Source organism: Zingiber officinale, chromosome 5A, assembly GCF_018446385.1.
Source record: "Zingiber officinale cultivar Zhangliang chromosome 5A, Zo_v1.1, whole genome shotgun sequence".
In the NCBI taxonomy this organism is placed as follows: Eukaryota; Viridiplantae; Streptophyta; class Magnoliopsida; order Zingiberales; family Zingiberaceae; genus Zingiber; species Zingiber officinale.
Window position 1 is genome coordinate 130,235,174 of NC_055994.1, and position 24,076 is coordinate 130,259,249.

A 24,076-nucleotide genomic window follows, 5' to 3' on the forward strand; every position below is an offset into this window, starting at 1 on the left:
AGATTTCACTACAAGATAAGAAATGTTGACATAAGGCCCATAAATTCACTGAAAAGAGTGTTGTTACCATTGCAGTAAGCTCGAATTGTTCTGGAAGAGAATTTAAGAAACAAGACGTAATGAACCAAGAAACACTAGCTCCCATTTAACCAACTCTTTAACTCACGGGCTATCTTCTGATAGCAATCTTAAGTTGGTAAAGCAGGAGGGCTTAATTTGGTTATCATTGACTCATGAGTTCATTAGAACAAACTAGAGAAAACTCTTTTGTTTTATGTCTTGCCATACGGAATATAACCAAACATGTAGTTCATGGAGATCATGAGACACAAGCTCCATTGATCTGATACAGGACTGAGGACTAGGCAACATGATGCCTCAATGGTATAGTTAGAAGAAGTCCTAGCAACACGTCTCTTTAAGAAGCCAGTACTGAACCAAAAGTATGTTGAATTCAAGCTCCGTATTTAGGTGCTTTCCAAAGCTTAAATGCCACCTCATAGAGAAACCGATCAGCAAGTATTGCGAGATTACCTCCTCGCTGCACCACAAGAATGAAAGCAAATGTCAAGTTGCAGATCAGTTAAGAGGATAGATATTAAATAGCCTATCAAAGGATACAGTGTAATTCAGTAAGTTGATGTGTTTGCATAAAGATGAAATATTCAACAAACTAAATAGTCCAAAGAGGCCGTTCAGAATGAAGAATTGTTTAAGCACAAAGAAATCCATGTTTGAAACTAATAATTGCAGACAAGTGTCTAATCTGCATCCCTCTTTCTAAATATCAAACAGACATTCCTCTTTTTTTTCAAAGAATAAATTATTTTAAGCAACATCACATTATTCTGTTAAAAATCATTTTAATTTTCAGCAGAAGATCAAAATCAATTTCAAGCTTATCAAAAGTTTGCATATCACTGGCATTTGTTCTGCACAAAATCACTGGAAAGGTTTGTTTCTCCATAAACAAGAATCAAGAAATTCAACAGTTTGTCTTTAAAATCATCAAACTTTAATCTAAATTCTAAACTCCCAATTAAAATCAAATATCAGTTTTTTGCCTCCCGGAACATTCAGCAATTTGTATTTAAATATTTTGATTTAAACTATGTATGTTTGCTCGAAATAAGAAAACAAAGTAAAAAAAGGTAGCCTTTTGTTTAAAAAAAATAAAGAGAGTCACCCCATTAATGACTTAGGAAAAGACAAAAAACATCCAAGATATTAATCTACGAAATCTTGCAAAAATAATAACTTATTTGAATACAAGTGGGACGAAGATTTTTTTTCACTTAAGAGTATACAAGTTATTTAGTATATTCCAAGACTAAAAAAATAAAAGATTATAGTTACTATACTATTTTTTTTAATTATTATCTAAAAGTATTTCTAAGAATCTTCTTTTAATTCTAAAACTAAAAAATAAAAGACAGACATATAAGAAAACATTATTTTCAATAGAGTCAACTTAGCCCTAGATAATATCAAAAAATTGTGAGTATCAATAAATAAACAAATTGCAATGAACTCAATTAGCTGATATAAAACATTGTTCTTTAGCAAAGCATTTTTTTTACCTCCCTGAAATCATCAAAACAGAATCTCATGGCCATATCCCGGCGAGTTACACCCTCCTGCCACTGTGCAATCAACATTGGATGGTGATGCCTGCAATTATCTGATAGGTGATAAACAACTTCCTAACCATATTTAAGTAAAGGTGTCAAAAATAACTTAAACCTGATGTCAGGCAATATGTTTCCGCCTTTCATGGTGTAGCTTTGGCGAGGACGAAGTAACAATAGATCAGAATTTGTTTCTGCAAATGAGTTCAGATTCAAGGAGAAATGCTGGTCTCCACCAGAAACAGCACCATAACTTAACACAACAGAAAAGTGTAGACGAGAAGCCACCAGTGATCCAGGATGAGCAACATTCACTACCCCACCTACTAATTTGTTGAAAAAATTAATATCGGTGCTGATGACCTTCCCATTTTTCTCATCATTTAATTTATGATCTGGTGTGATGTGCAAAAACACCAAATCAAAATCATAATCTTCAAGAACTTCTCCATCTAAAAATCCTAGAAGCTTCAGCAATTCTAACCCGATAGCATTGCTATCAAAATTTCCATTGGGATCAACACTAGCATGAATCCTCTTGATCAAATCAGAAAATTGTGAAACACTAAATCCAAGATTTGAAGCAAAAGATCCGACAATGGGGCAATTAGTAAACATGGCAGCTCTGAGATCCATAAACCTGAATAATCATAAAGATAGTCTATTTTCACATTAAAGAATTATTATAAGAGTAAGTAGTAAGAAATTTTGTAATTGATACACCCAAAACACCTTATAATAATGTGCTCTTTAGGATAATACTGCAATTGCCATCCACATAAAATATGTAGACATCAAGGGTATTGAGCATAGTTAAAGATGATAATAATATTTAAAACATAGTGCATAGAAAGTAAAAGTACAAAAATAAGTCATTGTCGCATTTATGACATAAGACTAAGATAAAAGAAGAACGCAACAACCTCTCTGACGACCTTGCTCTTCTTTCAACCCGCACACTAGGCTGCTCATTAAAATTTAAAAAGAATTATTAAACCAACATGGGTCAGCATCAAGGTTGAGTGGGCTCCCCTCAAGTCAAGGTCAGAACAGTTATAAAATAAATGTAAGAGGTCAAATAAAATAAAGGCGAATTAAGAAGAAGCATCAAGGAATAAGAGCAAAGCACCATATGCATGAACACAAATATTAGATCATAGAACGCAAACTTACAACCTGTGTGGTCTATGGAGAAACTCTCATGCTCATTTGGAGCAATATACACACCTACCACAATCAGCCATTGTCCTCATTGAGATTACAAACCGTATTGTTGCCACAGTCAACAACTTGAATGGACCACAACAGAACATATACTATGAATGGTTCTAAATTCTCACATCGTGACACTAAACGAGTGTTCAGGTATGACAATATAAGAGTAATTACAATTATTAAGAAAATAAGTATGGACAATAATAAAGGATGGATCGTACTCTATTGATTAATAGAAACGTTCTATGATAGTTAAATCTCTTTGTGACACAGAATTTAATCAAGGTTAATTGATTTCACTAAAATCAAACGAGAAAGTAGATAGTCCAGATTAATTGATTAATCTTGAGTTATTCTATTTAATTTCAGAGAATTGCTGCCAATTAATTCAGACTAATTTGTGAAAATAATTCAGACTAATGAAGTAGGATTAAATAATTAACATAGTTGCAGTCAGATTAACTAGTTAACATAATTATAATGGCAATATGGTACTGTCATTATGTCATCAAATTTTTAAACTGTATGCTGCTTCTGCTTCATAAGACATTTGAGTAAATGGTCTGCAGTTATGACCAACTAGCAGCTTGAACTTGTTTATCATCTTTTCTTCAGGTGTCTAATGGCGCCATGGCAGTGGAAGGACAGAGGATAGTTCCAAATAAAATTGCCATTAGTGGGGATGAATTTTCTCGTTCAAAACCTGAGGATGGATTAAGGTGAGGCAAAGGACCGGAAGGGCCAGCAACAATCTGATGCAAAAGGTTGGCTATATGTCATATGGCTGAGCAAATGTGCGGGAAATGATCACCCATCTGGACAGAATTCGTCCACACTTAGTGTATATGTGGCAACAAGGCCGTCTTGCAGGAAATTTTCAGGATGCTCGGCAGATAAGTCTGTATGCTATGTGCTATTCTAATCTCTGCGTTCAAATCCTATCTGTGTGCATGCAACCTTATCTGCTCATTTTTGTCGAAATTCTTTTTGTGTGCATGCGACGTCACAACAAAGACTTGCTGTTTTTGCCCCGTGTGGTTTTGGTCTTTTAAAGTGTTGGACTGGGCTATATAAAGCTCCAACCAGTGCACTGTATGCTTACCTTATCTGCTCTTTTAATGCTGCCTGCATTGGTAAATTCCGATCCACTACATGCTACTGCTTTTTTTTTTTTAAAATAATTATTATAATATTATAAATTAGTTCTGGTAACTAATTATTTAGGTTTTAGTTACAATCTAAATTTGGCTTCCTCTCTGAACAATTCTAGGAGTTATGTAGAACTAAAGAATTAATTTCATTTAACCTGAATTTTATTCTGATTACAGTTTGCTACATAGATTTTGATCTTAATAGATTTTTGTTTCATTAAACATAAAATTTTTTATCAGTAAATCATAAATTGAATTTGCATAAAATTCCGGATCACCTGAGCTAGAGACTACTGAGGTTCTTATCTAATTCTGTTTAATTCTAGTCAAACCAATTATAACCTTAATTGAATTCTGCATCAATTGTCATAGAGTAGCATCATTTTGCTTTTCTCATTCTTTATACATATATCCTTAATAATAATTATTGCATTATTGTGTTAGCATACTAACATATTTAGCCACATAATATATGTATGCTCATACTGTGTCATGTGGTGGTCCCATTAAAGACTTAAAGGGGGTGGTTCATTGTCCCAATGAGGACAACGGTGAAGTACACTGTGACAGGTGATATCTTGCTCAAAGGGAGTTTCTCAAAGATATACAATAATTGCTTTACTCTTACACCTCCATGTTTTTTCTTAATTGATACATTTACTATATTATTGTTTTGACTTGACATAGAGAAATCCAACTTCTACATAGTGCTGATGCCAATTGCTTTGATAAAAAAATTTCAAATCTAGTGAGTGGCCTAGCAAGCTAGCTGCAAAGGAGAGCAAGTTCATCTGAGACAACAACAACCAAGTCTTTTCCCACTAGGTGGAGTCGGCTGTATGAATCCTTTTACGCCATTGAGCTCTATCTCCTATTATATCATCATTTATATTTAAATATATTTTATCTTGTTTTATTATTGCTAACCAAGTCTTTTTTGGTCTTCCTCTTCCTCGTTTGATATGTATATTTATCATAGTTTCACATCGCCTAACTGGAGCATTTATTGGTCGTCTAAGTACATGTCCGTACCATCTTAAACGTGTCTCTCGGAGTTTTCCCTCAATAGATGCAACTCCGACTTTCTCTCTAATGCTCTCATTTCTTATTTTGTCCATCTTTGTATGTCCACACATCCACCTTAACATCCTCATCTCTGTAACTCTCATCTTCTGCTCGTGTGCTCGAGTCATAGCTCAACATTCAGCTCCATATAACATAGCAGGTCTAACTGCGGTTTTATAGAACTTACCTTTAAGTTTAAGAGGTACTTGACGGTCACATAAAACACTCGACGCTCCTCTCCATTTCACCCATCCTGCTTGTATTCTATGTAAGACATCTCTCTCAATCCCTCCATCATTTTGTAAAAATGATCCTAAATATTTAAATCGCTCGGTTCCAGGCAACTCGTCCTCTCCTATCTTAATAATTATTTCATTACTTCTAATATTGCTAAACTTAAATTCCATATATTCTGTTTTTAATCTACTAAGCTTAAAACCTTTCCCTTCTAGTGTTTCCCTCCAAGATTCTAGCTTAGCATTTACTCCTTCACGTGTCTCATCTACCAAAATAATATCATCTGCAAACAACATGCACCACGGTACTGTGTCTTGAATGTACGCAGTGAGTTCATCCATAATTAGTGTAAAAAGATAGGAACTTAGAGCTGATCCTTGATGTAACCCTATCTTTATTGGAAATGTTTCAGTTACTCCGCCTGAAGTCTTTACTCTAGTCGTTACATCCTCGTACATATCCTTAATTAGTTTAATATATGTTACGCTAACACCTCTCTTTTCTAAAATTCGTCATATAATTTCTCTTGGAACTCTATCATACGTTTTTTCTAAGTTAATGAATACCATGTGTAGATCTTGTTTTTGCTCCCGATATTTTTCAATTAATTGTCTAAGAAGATGTATAGCTTCTATTGTCGACCTTCCAAGCATAAACCCAAATTGATTTTCTATCACTGTGATCTCCTTCCTTAATCTTTTTTCTATTACTTTTTCCCAAAGTTTCATAGTATGACTCATTAGTTTAATACCCCTATAGTTTGCACAATTTTGTACGTCTCCCTTATTTTTATATAAGGGAACTAGAGTACTTATCCTCCATTGATCAAGCATTTTTTTCGTTTTCAATATCATGTTAAATAATTTTGTAAGTCATTCAATACCTTGTTTCCCTAAGCACTTCCACACCTCTATCGGAATATCATCTGGTCCAACGGCTTTTCCATTGTGTATCTCATTTAAAGTTTGTTTTACTTCTGAAGTTTGAATTCTACGATAAAAATTAAAATTTCGATGCTCATTTGACCTAATTAAATTACCCAAGTTAAGTTGGTCTCCTAAACCTTCATTAAAAAGTTGATGAAAATACCTCTTCCACCGCTCTTTTATTTCTCCATCGCTTACTAATACCCTATTACATTCATCTTTAATACATTTTATTTGACTAAGATCTCTTATTTTTCTTTCTCTCACTTTAGTTATTCTATAAATGTCTCTTTCCCCTTCTTTTGTATCCAATTTTTGATATAACAGTTCAAAAGTTTCATTTTTTGCTTCACTCACCACTTTCTTAGCTATTGTATATTTTTTTAAGTTTTCCTCATTCTTACAAATATATAATTCCTTATAAGCTATTCGTTTTTCCTTCACTTTCTCTTGTACTTTCTCATTCCACCACCAAGATTCTTTACTTAGCGGTGCATGCCCCTTTGACTCACCGAGGGCACTCTTAGCTACTATTTTTAACTTTGATACCATCTTATCCCATGTTGTATTAGAATTATCATATATTTCATCTAATGCTTGTACTTCTATCTTCTCCTTAAATATATGTTGCTTCCCATCCTTTAACTTCCACCACTTAATTCTAGGAATTGTATATATTTTCTTTATATTGATACTATGTTTAAGGCGTATATCCAACACTACTACCCTATGTTGGGTAGTTAAACTTTCTCCAGGGATGACTTTGCAATCTTTACAAATCTTTCTATCCTTCTTCCTAACCATAAGAAAGTCAATTTGCGATTTATTATTCCCACTTTTGAATGTGACTAAGTGTTCTTCTCTTTTCTTAAAAAACGTATTAGCTAATATAAGGTCATATGCTATCGCAAAATCTAATATAGTTTTCCCTTCCTCATTCCTTGTTCCAAACCCATAGCTCCCATGTACTCTCTCATATTCCTCATTTTTCACTCCGACATGCCTATTTAGATCACCTCCTATTAAAATCCTTTCATTTGGTGAAATATTTTGTAATATTTCATTTAAGTCCTCCCAAAACCTTAATTTGGTAGCTTCATCTAATCCTACTTGTGGTGCATATACGCTAATTATGTTCATAGTTTCTTTCGCCACTATTATCTTAAGGGCTATAATTCTATCCCCTTTTCTAACTACTCCTACAACTTCATCCTTTAACAAACTATCTACAATAATACCCACTCCATTTCTTGTTCTACTCTTTCCGGTGTACCATAACTTAAAACCCGAATTCTCTATCATCTTTGCCTTCTCACCTGTCCATTTTGTCTCTTGTACACACAAAATATTAATTTTTCTCCTAATCATCATATCTACTACCTCCATTGATTTACCAGTGAGAGTTCCTATGTTCCATGTTCCAAATCTTAGATTATTAGTTTTCCTATCATATTTGTTCTTATCTAACCTATGGTGTGAGAACTCTTGCCTATTTAACACTACACCCAAGTTCTCATGGAGATGTAGCGGTCCTTGCTGAGACGTTACAGTCGGACCCTGTAACGTGAACTCTTGCATATTTATCACTACACCCGAGTTCTGGAGATGTAGCGGTCCTTGCCGAGACGTTACAGTCGGACCCTGCAACGCGTTCCTTCCGGGGAACAACCTAGCATTAGCACAATAGTTTAATGGATTCATTCATGAAATATTTGTCATAGTTTGACGCTGGCTGGCAACCTAACGCAACCCTCCTCCTTTATCCGGGCTTGGGACCGGTCATCATGGGCGGAGTTCAAGTTCATCTGAGACGCGCGCAATTATTTTCTTCTTTTAGCTTTCTCTTATCTAATAATTGTAATGACTTATTTTAGAGTTTGCAAAGACTTTCTAAGTGGTATATCTTTAGATATTAATATTATGTGTCTACATATCTATGTGAATGAATATTGTTGTAATATTCTAATGTACCCATCACAAGTTGTATTAGGGTATGATAATAATTGTGTCAGTAGACAAAAATGTTTAACCTTTGTGAGATTGCTGGAACTGGCAAATCTTTGTTATCCCGGTTGATATTTAGTTCTGTATGATATCCCTCCTGAAAAGACAAAAATAAAACTAGTAAAAAGTCTATCTAAAGGTACTCTGTGTTATATTTTCCTTTTTTTTCATTTGTTCTGGTCTCTAAGTTAGGCCTTGTTTTATGTGAACATGAATACATGGAAGCCGCCTGTATTTCAATTAAATATGCAGAACAAAAATTACCAATAAAATCTCACCATTGCTGCATTAAAGTCATATGCATCCAATAACTGTGCTATCTCTCTAATTCTTCTATCATTTTCTGTTTCTGAGAATCATATACAATAAAAGTGAAGTTAAGAAACAAAATTTCAAGACACGGAGAAAAAAAAAGTTTAACCAGAAAAATTGGAATGATCGAAGATGACAGTATACTTTTTAAAGCGAGACATTTTGCAGAAAAAAAGATAATGTCATACACATAGGTGTCTCAATACTCTAGTACTCTGTAAAGATGACAAACTATAACTCAACACAACCAAAAACTAGAAGTACCAGCTGCATTATGGCTAGCTGCTAATCTCTAGCGTATTGCATGTCCATGAACCTTAATGCCAATGAAAGAATAAATTTTCTAAGAGAAGCAAGTGTCAGATTTTAGACCATTCCTTTACTCTTATGTTTTGAGACTGACTACCCAACACAGAGATACGGATCTAGGTGTCCAACATTTCATTTCCTAAAAGTTCAAAAGTCATTAATCATGCAATTAGAGCTAGAAATATTAAACAATACCAAATTAAAGTGATACACCGCAACTCGAATATATAAATGAGTGACAGAAATTGACCCGTTTATATAGAAAATTTATTTTAAAACATTAAAAATTTTATATAACTTAACTCTCTAAGTTCATTAAACTTATACCTTATAGATTTATTATTTTTTTTTTAAAAAAAATATCTAAATATTTTTATATTATCTCATATAAATTTTATTGACCTGAATGACAAACATAATACAACTTGTCACCCTTGTATGCAATGTCTAACTCTACGTGTTAGTGCTTAAGTGTCAAGTGTAAAACACATATAAGAGAGGTGGATGAAAGGTTTCAGTAAGAAAGCATATGATTGTTATGGAGTGTAGATATTTTAATACTTTCTAACCTATTGTAGCTCTAAATCTGAATGGCATCCTTCTACATGTTATTAGTAGAACTTTATTGGCCCGTTGGATGTAAACAATGCCACACAATAAGAAAAAGGTTGCATCTTCATATCCGTTTATTGGCTTAGGGGAAGCAATAAACAGATGAGACAGGACTAAAGGACAATGCCATTTGGTTATGAACTCACTTAACAGATGAAACAAGACAAATGGAAAATGTCATTCCTTTTGTTTTTGAACTCACTTACCAACTAAAACTAGTACTATGAGCGACAAAACAACATTTTTTCTAAACAACTTCCAATATGGTATTTCCAGATAAGCACAGACAATCAAACATTTTAAAGTAGGCTTAACCTTGTCATGAAACATCCACCTCATAGCCCTAGAATCAGAACCAAACTAAAGATGTGAGAACTAGATGAGCATCATTTGCACAAGTAAACATTATTATATATTTTTTTTCAAGCAATTTCCTAATCAATATACAAAAATAGAATAAACAAAACCATCCGTGAAATTCTTTCCTGTTTATGTAAATAAAGAACCTTTATTTCAGTATACACACACACATAACCGTCAGCTATAGAAAGAGAAAACTGATGCCTGTAGTGCACCATTAACTATCCGAGTTAGACAATGAGGTCTAGACTAACGATAATGTGCTGCTCCATGTGCACCAAAACGTGGGGACTCACTTAACTTTCCTTCAGAGAAAAAAAGGAATAAATGAAGATTAGAATACAGTTTTGTCATCCTACCAATGTGTAATAAGAACTATCTTTACGCATTTCAGGCGAGCATCTCCTTTGTTCTAAAAAATCCAACTGCCAGAGGAGACTGCACCTCATTTAAGTCACTCATTCGCAAAACAATCTTTGTTCGAGCTTTGAGAGTAGGATGTACATGTAGAGTAGAGTCGAGAATCGTATATTAACGGCATCAGCCATGGAACAGTTGAAATGGACAAGAGTAACAGCGAAAACCGATCTTCAACAAAGGGGAGCAACAGAACATCGATCCCAGTTCATTTTCAACCCTAAGCCCTCTCCTACAGATTGGTCACATCATCATCGGAAATTCTCTTATCTCGAGAAAACAGAAGATTTGACTAAGGGATAAAGAAGCAACGGGGATCGATCGCTGCTGCATGAGGCGGACAAGAAAAGAAGCGACGCGCGTTACCTTGGGCGTCGGGAGGATCTCTGAGGGAGAGGAAGCCGCAGGAGGCGCGGGAGGCGAAGGAGTGGAGATGGGAGTGCAGCGGCGAGACAAGCTTGGCGTGGCCATCGCCGTAGATCACCAGAGCTCGGCTCGGTTTGTCCGCCATCACTTCCCTCTCTCCCCCAATGCGAAACGAATCGAATCGCCGACGATCGATCGATGGACTCATGGATGGATCGGATTCGGTTATATCTGAGAACAAGACCAAACCAAAATCGATCGGCTCACAGTTCGACTCGGTTCGATTGAACAGGTGGCGCATTTGACCACCGACATTTTGAATCGCCCTTTAAAAAAATTATCTAAATTTTGAATTGGAAATTTATCTTTTCTATTTAACGTCGAAGTCATTGGTATTTTAATTCTTTTAATTTAATAAATTATATATTGTTTTTATAAAATATACAATTAACTGAAGAGACCTACACGGTTTAGGACCATCAGTGTCTCTGCCACTCACAAATCACGACGCGTGGACACCAACCCACCAAATCCGCGTGAGTGCCAAACAGCACGCGAAGGTGGCTACAACAGCGTCAGAGTCTATGTTGAATTTTTGCGGGGAAAAACGTTGCAGTGAGTAGCTCAGCTCGTCATTACTACAAACACCATGACCTCACTGCTTGCCTAGCTCGCTGATCTCGCTTTCTCTGCACGTTCCTACCTCCATCGCCATCCGCTTCTTCCTCTCCTTCGCCGCGGGCAGCACCCTGCAGCAGTTCCTTCGCGGTGCCTGCCAAAGAAGATTCATGGTGGTTGATTAATCAAGGAAGTAAGAGGTGGTTGGTTGAGTAGTTGATGGAGGTTTTGAGTAGTACTCTGTCCCAGAGGCCCGGGTCGGGTTTCTTGTAGACGACGATGCGGTCCACGAGCGCCGACGGGTCGGCCATCCGCCACCGGCACGTCGGGCGGGTCTCGCGGCGAAGCGCGTACTCCGTGACAGTGGTGCGGGTGGCGTTGTCGTAGCGGGCGGAGGCGAGGTAGTAGACGTACGGCTTTTGGCACGGGTTGCGCGCCACCGGCCGGGTGTTGAACGCGTAAGCCGTATAGTCCGCTCGGCGGTACCAGTTGAGGAAAGTACGCGTCGGCATCTCCATCTCGCGCGGCGACATCACCCCGCGGACCACCGTGACGGCGAAGCCCCAGGAGACGGACACCGACCAGAGCCGCGCGGTCACATAGCAGATGGACTGCTGGATCACCCCGGCGGAGTCGAGGCGGACGGGGCCGGCGAAGATGCGTCGGAGCGCGGCGGCCTGGGTTTCGCCCGGGAAGAGAGGCTGCACGACGTCGAGGTGGTGGAGGGAGACGAGCGGAGCGACGGGGTGGGCGGTGAGGAGGCCGAGGAGGTCGCCGTAGACATCGTACTGGTGGAAGCCGGGATGTCGGGTTAGGGGGACGCCGAGCTCCGCCATGCAGGCTTGGATCCGGTCGTCGCTGCCGTAGAGAGCTGGGTAGCGACGGAGGCAGCGGTCCTGGACTCTGGCGAGGGAGGCGGCGAGGGGAGCGCTGATGGCGAATCCACCGCCCCCGTAAGCCATGCTGTAGGAGAAGAAAATGTTCTGGAGATGGGACTCGGAAAGGGAGCCGATGTAATAGGGCTGGCGGTGGTCGAATCGAGAGAGGACGCGGGCGAGATTATCGGGAAGGAACACAGTATCATCGTCCCCCATGACGAACCAGCGCACATTGGGGAGGCCGAGGCGGAACGTCTCGGAGACGATGCGGGAGATGCGGAGGGCGGAGCGATCGCCCTTCCGATGCGTGTAAGGGAAGCGGGAAGTGTCTCCGGAGATCTTGAGAACAGGGAGGGCAGGATCTTTAGCTTTCATCTCCTTGACGAACTTATCGAGCCAGACAAAGCCGCGCATCTGCCGCGGCCGCCACCAGACCTTGATGTAGGCCTTCCGCTTCTCCCACAGCTTGGCGGAGGCGGCGATGCCGAACACAATGTGTTGCAGCTCCGTCGCAGTGGACTGGGGCCGAGGGGCGGCCAGCGCCGGTGTCGATGGAGACGATCTCACCTCGGTACGGTTCGCGACGGCGGCGGTAAAGTTGGACAGGCGGACGACGGCGACACCGTCGCAGGAAGGCAAGGGGGAGGAGAGGAGGCTGTAGGTGTAGAAGAAGTACAAGAGCAGAAGGAAGAGGAGGAAAACGAAGAAGCGGTGGAAGAGGAAGTAGGGCTTGCAGTCCCTGGTCGACCAGAAATGGGTGGACGAAGCCTTACCGTTGTGACGATGGTGATGGCCGCCGGCGCCAAAGACGCCCCAGAGAAGGGAAGAGGGAGACTTGGCGGCGTCAGAGTCCTTCATGGCTGCTCGGGCCGTCTCTGCCTTCTATTGCTGCTCCTGATCCATTGTCCGGCGGTGGAACAATCTACAGCAGCTCGATGGAAAGGGAAAGCGGAAGAGAGAAGAGGAGAGGAGGGGGCGGATATACAGAGGAGAAAGTTGTTGGTTACCAAAATGAGAGGAAAAGGAAGGGAAACGGGAGAGGAAGAAACAGAGGCATAGATATATTATGGATTTCTATTCTGGGGACGAAGGTTTCTATTTTAGTCGTGGTGTCGAAGGCACAATAAACTTATAATATCTCAATGCATTACAGAACGGGATAACAATAGCGCTTGAGGGGCCGTTTTCTGCGTCGTTTATATGAATCGATATGTTTGTCATACGCAAACTAGTGATTTTCACATCGTGGGACACGATGAAGAATATGGCTAGGGGACCCAACTATGCACCTACAATTCAAGCATAGTCAACTATCAAACAATTATTATGACTGATTCTATCCGGAAAAAAGAAATTATGGTAAATTAAAAATATGATTGGAAGTTTGATTCGGTCAAAATTCTTGGTAGTCTTGCAATACAAAAATATCAATATCGGATCGAGAAGAAATTTTTGACATTAGTTTTCCGATGTTCAAATTAGTCTCGTAATGTTAAAAAGTGGAAAACTTTAATTAAGGTGTGTAGAAAATAAAATTACGCATATTTCCGTCTGTACATGGAAACCTCCTTTTATAGTGTCACTGTAGTGTTTGTGTACGTATCTCAAAGCATAGACATGTTTTCGTAGGCGTTATAAGAAAATATAAGTCAAAATGTGTCCTTGACACCATTCCTTAAGCAATCATATAATTTTCTGATATGACAATTTGAAAACTTCTAAAGTACGATTTATTTGTTGGACATATTGTATTGTCAACGATACAAATTCCTAAAAGGATATGATGAGATAGTTAGTAGACCCACATGCGGTCGACTGATCATTGCTCAGTCAGATAATCCCCGTCCGGACGTAATGCATAGAACTATTGTCCTACTTTCCTTTCCTTTCGATTGTATTGTTATCGGAGGACTGCCCTTTGTTCGACAGGACATGCCTCCCACTCAAGTGTAGCGGTCCAAGGGAGTTGCTGCTTAACTATTAGCCTTAATCGCGGGTTTTCTCAGAACGACCCTTCAGGTATGATTGGGGTCAACCGAGTTGTCACGTCCAATCGGACAGACAAGGCCGCTGCTCAACTTAATTGGTTTGTTTCAAAGACATGGACCTTTGACTGTTCTGACCTTAACCTCCATTGTCCACTGCTTTCCTTCAACTTTGACCCGACTGATGGGATCCCTTTTCATCACTGCATCAATGACCTTACAAAAAAAAAAAAATGCAAATGGCCATTAGTGAATGCTTTCGGGAGCATTATGTGCTAACAGAAGTAGATCATTAGTGGATGATCCTAGACAATCTAAGTTCATGTATTAGTTTGCCTCAGTCTCCTCGGGACAGTGCGATGGTTAAGGCATGGGATATTGCCACATGAGGTTTTGGGATCGAAACTCGGCATGACCAAGCATAACCTCCTTCATATCTTGGTCATTTGCACTAATGACGAGTAGTCACCCGTGATTTATCTCTTCCGTATTGACCTAAGGACGAGTTGGCAGAGACACTAGGACGAACGAATCACCCTTTTGCCACATGTATTAGTTTGCCTCAAATTGACTAGCAGTTATGATGGTTTTCCTTATCAAATTTATGGTATAAGCGATCAGGATGGCGACTTGATATATAAATCGATCGTGTATGCAAACATGTTTGCATCACATTCAAACAATCAAATGAGATGCCTTGTGAATGGATCCTGTCAAATTTTTTTAGCGCGCGACTCTTGAGTAAATATATACGACAGGACATGAGTGGCCGTGGCAACACAATATCAACATAGGAAAGTAGGAACTAATTTACAATTTCATGTTACAAGGATTTAGCGGCTACACAAAATGAGCATCGAAAGGGGGCCGAGATTTTTGACGTTGCGATCACCGGATGTGGCTTCTACCAAACGATCTTGCTCCAATATCACTGCCGGTGTTCTACCAAAAGAAAAACAAAAAAGTTAGCACAGAGTGACAAAATGTGACAAAGGAAGAGGAAACACCACAATTAATAGCACAATGAGGTAACGGCCAAAATTTCTTTTGTTGAAAACAAAATTACCTGAGATTTAGGAGATGGAAATACATTCCAGAATCGTAGTGTTTCGTCACCAGCACCAGTGACAATAGTCTACATGATATACGAAAGGGTTAGATGTTGAGCTGCATCATGCTGCAAAGTAGAAAGATCTAACTAACAAAACCAACAATTACTTGTCCATCGGGGGAGATAGCAAGGTACAAAACCCTATAGGTATGGCCTATGAGTGTTGCAAGCTGCAAAACAGAATGAGTTATTTCAATAGGCCGAAAAACAAAATTACCGTGGGGGCTCAAATGGAAGAAAACCAAGTCAAAATAAAACCTTAGACATGGTTGGGTATCTCCAAACAATTATTTGGTTTTGGGAATAACCATGTGTGCTGACAAGTTCATTAACATTCTTCGACCACACAAGGTTGCAAACCTGTGTAATGGAGTGATATCATTGTCCAGGAATGCAAATACTTCAAACATAGAAAACATAAATATAATAAAACAACTTCAGGTGTGTGTGTGTGTGCAGGTCTAGTAAATTTAAATGACAGTAAACTACAACCACTGCCCACATTTTTTCTGAAGAGAAATTTAACACAACTACCCTTGCATTGTTCCTAGAATCTGGGGGAGCACGAATTGCCACGCACTCAAAGAAACCTGTCCTCTCAGCCGCTCATATTTCCTCCATCATCCACTGAAGGAGTGTTCCGAATCCAGTTATAAGTGGCAAATTGCTGCTGATGGCCTAGGATGCAGCATTGGTGATGGACAGGAGGCAATGGCGTTTCAAGAGAGTTATGGATCCAAGTTTATTCTTTGTCTAGTATAGATAGTGTTTCATAAAGGGGTCATCTTACATCTGAATCAGTATAGCTAACCTAAAAGTTTCAAACATAAATTAAGGTAGCGACTATTAGATACAAGATAAACTAAAGCACCAACTATGTTGATGGAGCCGCATGTCCTAACATTCTTCTGAAATTTTTGATGGAAATGAGATATGATAGTAGATAATTTTATGACAGAAGGATCACTGCTCAAACTAGAAGTGGAATGCCTTTTCCAAGCACTTAACTGCAGGTAGGGTATACTTGATTATACATTAGCCTATCCATTTCTAACTATTTTTAATCACGTGCCAATTCCTTCTTGACTCTTTCCTATGTGGGTCTTTCTTTCAAGGGTAAATTTTCACACGTTCCCACAGATATTCCTGAAAAATGAACATATTTTCTCAGCTTACCAAGGATGTCAGCATTGAGATCCTACGTAATAACAATCAAAGTTCATCAAATTGGATCATATTAACAGAGCATGGGATCTAATAATTTAACAAATGTATTGAAATTTATATTTGGAATCTCAAATTTATTGTAGATATTAATTCTCGAGATCTATTATTATTATGAATATATTAGAATTTACATCGTTTTATATCATAAAGCATATTATTAGTGTAGAAATATATGAATGCTGTAATATGAACATAAAGGTTTGAAGGTTAACTAAGTTTTACACTAGTTTCTAAATTTAACCATATTTTTGTCACGGTATCATAGAACATTTTTATTTAGCTACCTTTTATAAAATAAATGATAATTGAAAGGATTAAATGGAAAAAAAAACTATTTGGAAGATGAACAGGCTTTTGGATGATATGGTAGGAAAGAGATGTCTACTATTTATTGAATGTCAGTTTTTAAAATGTCTATGTGAATGCAAATTTATTCTATTAACCAATAATTGAATTGTCAAAGAATCTATCTAGAAATAGCCAGGGAACATAAAATCATTTGTTGAGTTCATGAAATCCTAACCCAATTAAAATCCTTCTGATCCTACTTAAGATTTAGATCATTTAGGCCAATTTGGATCTTAGGATTATAAGATTTTGAGATCTAAATCACAAACTTGACAATGCAGCTTACTCTCCACAGGTTTTACTACCTCTGCATTACATGCTATCTTCACTGAGCCAAAAGACATAGGTCTTTCACATTTTTGACTTGTAACTAAGTTTAACATTTTATTTGCTTGCAGGCCTAAAAAAAAGTTCATAATTCATAAGGTCAACATTTACACAACACAAAACACACTAAAATCATGATTACAGATGTTATAACAAACTAAGGAACACACCTGAAGCTACTAAAACATGTAAAACTATGAAATGATGGCTGAAAAGAAAGAAAATTGATTTCACCACTATCACAAATTTAAGTATGAAGAAAAATTAGATAATGATATAAATTGCAAGATGAACATTGCAAAAGAAAGTATGAATCAGGATTAAATGGTAGATACAATGGGAAAATGTTGATTAGGCAGGCCAAAAGATGGGAAAACATTACTTATTTCTATTCTTATTGTAGTTATTCTTGTGTGCTGGTTTCCAAATAATCACAATGAACTTGCAAGTTTAGCATCAAAAGAATAAACTCGATAAGACCACAAGAATACAGGTGAATTTTTTAGTTGCCTTGGAGAAACAACAATATAAATAAATAGTCACTGGTGGGTAATTTGCAAGAACCTACCTGACTCCCAGTGTCAATGCAGTTCAAGTGAGAGTTTGTGGTAGTGTTCCAGAAACGAATACATCGATCTGCAGTTCCTCCACCAGATGCTAGTAGTCCATGCACATGAGGTGACCAAGCAATTGCTTTTACTGCTGCTGTATGCTCACAGTACTTTAATACTGGCTGTGATGAATGTTGATTCCATACAAAAAGCTGCCAGAAGAAAAATGGGAAAAAATTGCATTTGGAATGCATCGGAAGCAATATTCACAAATAAAAAATGTACTAAAATATAACTTACTCGGTTATCATTTCCACCAGAAGCAAGTTCTCTATTATCATGAGACCACTTCAAGCCACAAACCTGAGTAGATAAAAATCATCATAAGACAGTAAAGGAAAGATACAGACATGTTCTGCAAAGCTGATTAATAAGTACTAAAATAAGTCAGATATAGTCTGAAAAAAAACTAGAAGTTGTATCAAAATGTCACCTCAGATTTGTGCCCCGACAACTTGCTCACAAAATCTTCTTGAACACGAATATCTCGTTGAAGAATTATCTTGTCTCTGCTACCTGAGGATAGTAGAGACGAGCTCCATGCAAGAGCTCCAACTCGCAAACGATGGCTCTCCATTGTCCTTATCCTCCGACAACGAGATGCATCCCATATCTGTATAGCAGTTTCAAGCATTGATTAAACAATTGGGCCGGGAGAAATAAAAGAAAAAAATTGTTTAAATATCTTAATATATGAACAATGTAAGTAAAATGTAAGATAAGCATCAAATGGAATATTTTGCTTGAGCAAATGATGTCAAGGATCTCTTTGGAATTCATTTGGTGTATGTAGATTAACATCATGTTAAAGAGTAAACTATAAGCAAAATGGAGAAAATAGAAATCAAGCAAATATGAGGAATAAATAAGAATAATTAACATCGTGGTTACCTATTCTTATTTAATATAACTTTTACTTCATCAACTGTAGATCATCAGATAGTGTCACACAATTGTTCTCAAGTTTTGCAATCTCAGAAAAATCATATTTTTATTAACAAATTCATAAAGAAGATGGCCATAGTCAGTGACCAAGCTGATTTTCTATTATGCACTATTATAAGCTAAACACAAGGAACAAAGCAGAACCATGTTAAGCACCAAAAAATCAAGATTCAGGCAGATTTTTAATGGAAATAAAAAAAACTGTTTTGATAATAGATAGATATATAGATATAGAATTAAGATCTTATGCACAAGTGGTAAACTAAGAATCCTCAAGGAATGTAAGAATGTCCAGATGATTATCATCCACTTGAAGGACAAACTATCACTTTAAACAACCTGATTTGCGATGATAAAATAGCAAACTTCCTAAAAATAGGCATAACAAACATATGAATACCTTCTTTCCCTGGAAAAAGCAATTGCTACTTGCTAGTATATTGGAGAATAAATTGGAGACAATACCTGAACTTTCCCCATGTTAGTGCCAACAGCCAAGTGATTTCCCCTCTGTGCCCATCCAACAGAACACACACTGTCATCGACGCCCAAATCACAAAGCTTGGTAACCTAACATGACAGGCAATCGTGCAAAGATTGATGAATCACTCTGCTCCTTCAGGAATACCAAAAAGATAGGAAAATAAAATAAAATTGTACCTTACTGCTGCAGGCATTCCACAGGTACACGCAATTACCCAAACCAACAGCCAACACATTGTGCGAAGACCAATCAACAAGGTTTAGGTAGAAATCATCTTGCAACGCCGGTGCATCTAGCACCTAAAAGATGAAAGCAATCTAATTTGAGAACCAGAACGAGAAAAAGATTCTAATTTTCTCGCCTATCAAATTCATCAAGTCCAATGTCTCTCCCGTAAACCCTGTAAAATTAAGCGCAAAGACAAATCTAAGCAAAAGTACTCACCTTGTAAGGCGATTTTGGCACCTTCCTCGGCGCCCTCGGGTGGAAATGCGAGAACCCTGGAAGCCCATCCTCAAACTGCGCCGCAAGGGATCGCCGGGGCACGTCAACCTTATACCGAAACATATTGCCACTGGGAGTCGAAAACGCCGACGAAGACGAAGAGGACGTCGAGGTAGACGAGGAAACCCTCCCAGCCACCCCCGGCGAGAGGTCGGGCGTGGCGGGCTGATCTGCTCCAAAGAGGACAGCCCTCAGGAGAGAAGCGTAGGCTCCAGATCCGTCCTCCCTTCCGGCGTCAGACGAGGCGGCGGAAGGCGGGGACGAGACGCCGAAGAGGGCGAAGTTGGATCCGGCGCGGCTGGGGATGAATCGATCGCTGTAGACGGTGCGGGGGGAGGCGCGCGGAGGCATATCGAAGAGGTAGTAAGGGATCGAGGAAGAAATGCGGGGCTTGGGAGCGGGAGAGCGAGGGTTCTCCATGGCAGAAAGCAGCAGAAGCGGAGGAGAAAGAGGACGAAGCGACGACCGTGAAATCGCACGGTTTCTTGTTACCCGCCCCCGCGTCGACGAAGGCCCCTGTTCGCTCACTCACTGCTTGATCCAATCCGATCGTTTGTGGGATTGGGCCCAATATATATATCAATTACGATCTCCCCACTGTTTGGTGGGGCCATCGATTAATTTCCAATTCAGTTCAAATTCAAAATTTATCTTCAAACAAATTAATTACCATCTTTAGATTTGATCGACAAGTGATCGAACTGATTGACATCAAACTAAAAAATTACTATAATTTAATAAAACTTTTTTTCTAAAAATAACACCTTCTTATTTCCTGTGTTAATTATAATAATAAATGAATAAAATTTAAAAAGGTCATCTTCTTTATTATCATTTTTGCTAAAATAACATCTATTTTTTAAAATAATAATAATAATAAATTAAAAAGGAAAAAAAAGCTTTAGGGCACCAACGAATGCCCTAATTCTAATTTACTATATATAATACGCTTCCGCCCCGAAGCTGAGCGATTGCGCCGCGTGTCACCTCGAGTCGAAGTTCATCGGAGAAGGACTGCGACGCCGCCGTCCACGGCAGAGTGAAGGGGAGAGAACCGACGACGAGATGGGCCGCGTTCGGACGAAGACGGTGAAGAAGTCATCGCGCCAGGTAATCGAGCGGTACTACTCGCGGATGACCCTCGACTTCCACACCAACAAGAAGATCATGGAGGAGGTCGCCATTATCCCCTCGAAGCGTCTCCGCAACAAGATCGTTGGGTTCTCTACCCACCTCATGCGCCGGATCCAGCGGGGTCCTGTCCGCGGCATCTCCCTTAAGCTGCAGGAGGAGGAGCGCGAGCGCCGCATGGACTTCGTTCCCGACGAGTCCGCCATAAAGGTCGACCAAATCGTGGTCGACAAGGAGACAATTGATATGCTTGCTTCACTCGGCATGGCTGAACTCCCCGGAGTTGAGAAGCAGCCTGATGCGCCTGCCGCCCAGGCATACCCGACCCGCAGTGGATATGGAGGCCGTAGGAACTAGGATGGTAGCGTGTTTTATGTGTTGGATTAATTGCTGACCGAGGTGTTCGCTTCGATCAACATTGATATTCCACATTACTCCTTAACTATAGATTTTGTTCGAATGTCTGTGTATTTCCTTTTATATTCTGCAGTACTTCTTTTCTCTAGATTATATTCGACGGAATGATCTTGTCTATGGTATCTTTTGTTGGTTGTTTAATCGATATCAGATGTCAAATCACATTGTCTGTGTTGTGACTGTGATGCCATCGGACTGTTTCCCACATGTTGGTATCTGATTTTTTTTAATAGACAATTTTCCGTCTGAGAAGTCTATCTAGTTAGGGAAGAACTGCTTTAGATAGTTTCCTACTGTTCCATTTATTTTTTAGAATAACATATTGCATGCAGTGAGGAAGATTGTAGAGTTCTTTTATTCTTCACTGTTATCGGGACATGATGATTCCTACTGCAATGCTATTTTCAATCAAACATAATTCCTGTTGTGATACTATCTGACAATTGCATAATTCCACTTATATATTTGGTTTCGTTTTGCTGCTGCACTATTATGTTCAACACATTCTCTTAACGTTCATTCTTTTGACTGATTCCTTGTCTTGCGGTGACCCCTATCGCTATAGTTGTATTCATATGTTGCTACAGTGAATCATTGTATAACGCCATGATTGAAACTTGACAACTCTTATTTTCCCTCTTGTTTGTCTTTAATTCATTCACGCTCTTCCATTCATGATGGCTCAGAAAATGTAAAATTGTACTTGCGATCTCCTTGATCTAAGGCATTAGTGCTCATGCGGCATTATTCTTGTATAGTTGATATTATGCTTGTATAGATATGGTATCTCTTGTTGTTTTTTTCTACTCTGAATCTTCTTTCTGACTAAAACATGGTCAACCAAGAAATATTTTAATCAGTCCACTCTTACCTATTTGTTATTACTTGAGTGTATATCTGGCAGTGATTGACACATATGATTATGCAATTTTATATATGTAGGTATAGTATTTAGTTGCTTTTTGAATTACTGTAAGTTTCATCTATGTGCTGTTAGTTTTTCCTATATATAGTCCATTTATGAACATATTTCTAGTTCTATTTTTATTTTCTGTATCTGTCTATTAATATGATTCATGACTACTATCTGTCAATTACCTTTGATAATTGGTACTCCACTTATTGGTTTGGGAAAATAAAACACTACCAATCTGTCTTTTCTGATCACCAACTATAAAAACTTGTACTTTGATTGGGGTGTCTATTATTGATTTCAAACTGAATTGGTTTCTGAAGAAAAAAATCCTTTTGGTTAGATACCCAGTTTCAAATAAATTTCTACCTGGGCGGTTCTACAAATGGCAACAAGAAGACCAAAATTGTATTATTTTTAATTTTTTTTTGTTAAGTTATATGATTTATTTTCATTCACAAACAATAAGCAAACTAATTAGAATTATATATATGTTGTTCCACCCAAACTCAACCAAAACATAGTAAATTAAGATATTATTGCTCTCTTCAGTTCAGCTTCCATAAAACTTTGGTTCAGTTCCTAATGTTCCTACTAAAATATTTGAAGTTTCTTTGGTTAGATTTGGTTCCATTCAGATCAATTTGATAAAACACCTATATATTCATGATTTGGTTTATTCTGTCTGTTATTTTATTCTATTTTGGTGCTTTGATTTTCAATAATAAAATTTCAAACGATAAAGTTATGCTACAGCATGATTTACTTTTTGCTTTGCATGCTTGTTTTCTAGTTAACATTTAGTCAAATCTGTATCTGTATGTTTTGTTCAATGTTCTCCCCTCCTTTTAATAATCCTTCCATGGATGGACGAAAGGCAGATTGATGTTAGCTTATTGTTGGGAGCGTGTTCTTATTTCATCATCCTCACATTTCTAGCTTTAACTAGTAATATTCTTTGCTATTGTGCTACCAGATTTTACTATCAAATTTGTGCATACAATCTTTAGAACTCACTCAATTTTTACCAAATTGGTTGGTAAATGACTACACAAGGTATGTGCATTTGTTCAATCCTTCTGTTTGATGATTGAGTTGCTCCTCGTTTCCTTGGTTATCTATAAAAATGATTGCAGTAGATGTTTGATGCTGACCGGGCAGCTAATTGCTGAAAGTGATTTAAGAGCAGCATTCTGTTTGCTCATCTTAACTAAACAATTTATGACAAGGCTGGTCCTGATAATTGTAAATTGATAGATGAGAAGATGCTTCCTGTAAAAGTACATTAGGAAGCTTTCAGATGCTAGAACATAATAGTTTAATCTTCATTTTTTGTTTTGTTCTTTTCCTCTAGTCACAAGTTGCCTAACTCTTCTTGTTTACTGCTATTCCCATAAGCAGGGTACTGCTGCTGGAGGTTGATGGCCAAACTCTTGGAACATCACAATTTGGCACCAAGTTTGTGCGTATGGCTTCCACTTGTCTCCTATCTTTTTATAGTGGAAGCTGGTGCAATTCCACTGGACCTATGAAGAAGGTATTCCAATTCCCTTTTCTGCTACTGCTAAACTGGACTATTGCAGGTGAGTTGACTTTTAACTTTATAAAAATCTATTGCTGGCTCCACATAAAAGTCATGCCTGGTGGAGCAAAACCTGCTGCCTGATGCCTCACCTGCTTTTGTATTTTGCTCAAAGGTAGCTGCTAGGAGCTTGTGTAAAGAATTACACATTGGAATTGGTCTCATGTTGCTACCTCACCAAACCTGCAATTATGAAATTTTTATGGCTTCAGAACTAAGTCAAACAAGCTTCTGATCTGCCCTAACCCACCAACCTGAAAACAACTCTTGATCTCTCATATGTATGACTAATCTGCCACTCTAAGGATGCAGATGGAAGCTCCATCAAGTTTTGTAAGAGCTGAAGCTAAAGCTGCATCCCAACCAACATCAAGAGGTTCAAAGGAAGCTCCA

At 38.4% G+C, this 24,076-nt stretch overlaps 4 protein-coding genes across 4 annotated transcripts; 1 reads left to right on the forward strand and 3 right to left on the reverse strand.

Annotated features, from left to right (window-relative positions):
- Positions 1 to 44: 44 nt before the first annotated feature.
- Positions 45 to 10,826, reverse strand: LOC121981776. The gene is made up of 6 exons (XM_042534488.1): positions 10,603 to 10,826; positions 8,505 to 8,575; positions 8,253 to 8,323; positions 1,744 to 2,268; positions 1,581 to 1,671; positions 45 to 541 (listed from the first exon to the last, which is right to left on the reverse strand). Exons 1-6 carry the CDS (start codon positions 10,808 to 10,810, stop codon positions 455 to 457), a joined length of 1,053 nt encoding a protein of 350 aa, XP_042390422.1. The 5' UTR covers positions 10,811 to 10,826; the 3' UTR covers positions 45 to 454.
- Positions 10,827 to 10,997: 171 nt separating this feature from the next.
- On the reverse strand, positions 10,998 to 13,268 carry LOC121981778. Its single transcript, XM_042534491.1, has 2 exons — positions 11,460 to 13,268; positions 10,998 to 11,374 (listed from the first exon to the last, which is right to left on the reverse strand). The coding sequence occupies exons 1-2, from the start codon at positions 12,954 to 12,956 to the stop codon at positions 11,258 to 11,260; spliced, it is 1,614 nt and encodes a 537-aa protein (XP_042390425.1). The 5' UTR covers positions 12,957 to 13,268; the 3' UTR covers positions 10,998 to 11,257.
- A 1,508-nt stretch (positions 13,269 to 14,776) lies between these two features.
- On the reverse strand, positions 14,777 to 20,181 carry LOC121981779 (protein FIZZY-RELATED 2-like). Its single transcript, XM_042534492.1, has 10 exons — positions 19,581 to 20,181; positions 19,313 to 19,435; positions 19,118 to 19,222; positions 18,141 to 18,320; positions 17,948 to 18,010; positions 17,665 to 17,859; positions 15,453 to 15,554; positions 15,302 to 15,364; positions 15,150 to 15,218; positions 14,777 to 15,025 (listed from the first exon to the last, which is right to left on the reverse strand). Exons 1-10 carry the CDS (start codon positions 20,058 to 20,060, stop codon positions 14,972 to 14,974), a joined length of 1,434 nt encoding a protein of 477 aa, XP_042390426.1. The 5' UTR covers positions 20,061 to 20,181; the 3' UTR covers positions 14,777 to 14,971.
- Positions 20,182 to 20,580: 399 nt separating this feature from the next.
- On the forward strand, positions 20,581 to 21,350 carry LOC121981781 (40S ribosomal protein S17-like). The gene has a single exon (XM_042534494.1). It carries the CDS (start codon positions 20,706 to 20,708, stop codon positions 21,126 to 21,128), a length of 423 nt encoding a protein of 140 aa, XP_042390428.1. The 5' UTR covers positions 20,581 to 20,705; the 3' UTR covers positions 21,129 to 21,350.
- The last annotated feature ends 2,726 nt before the right edge of the window (positions 21,351 to 24,076 follow it).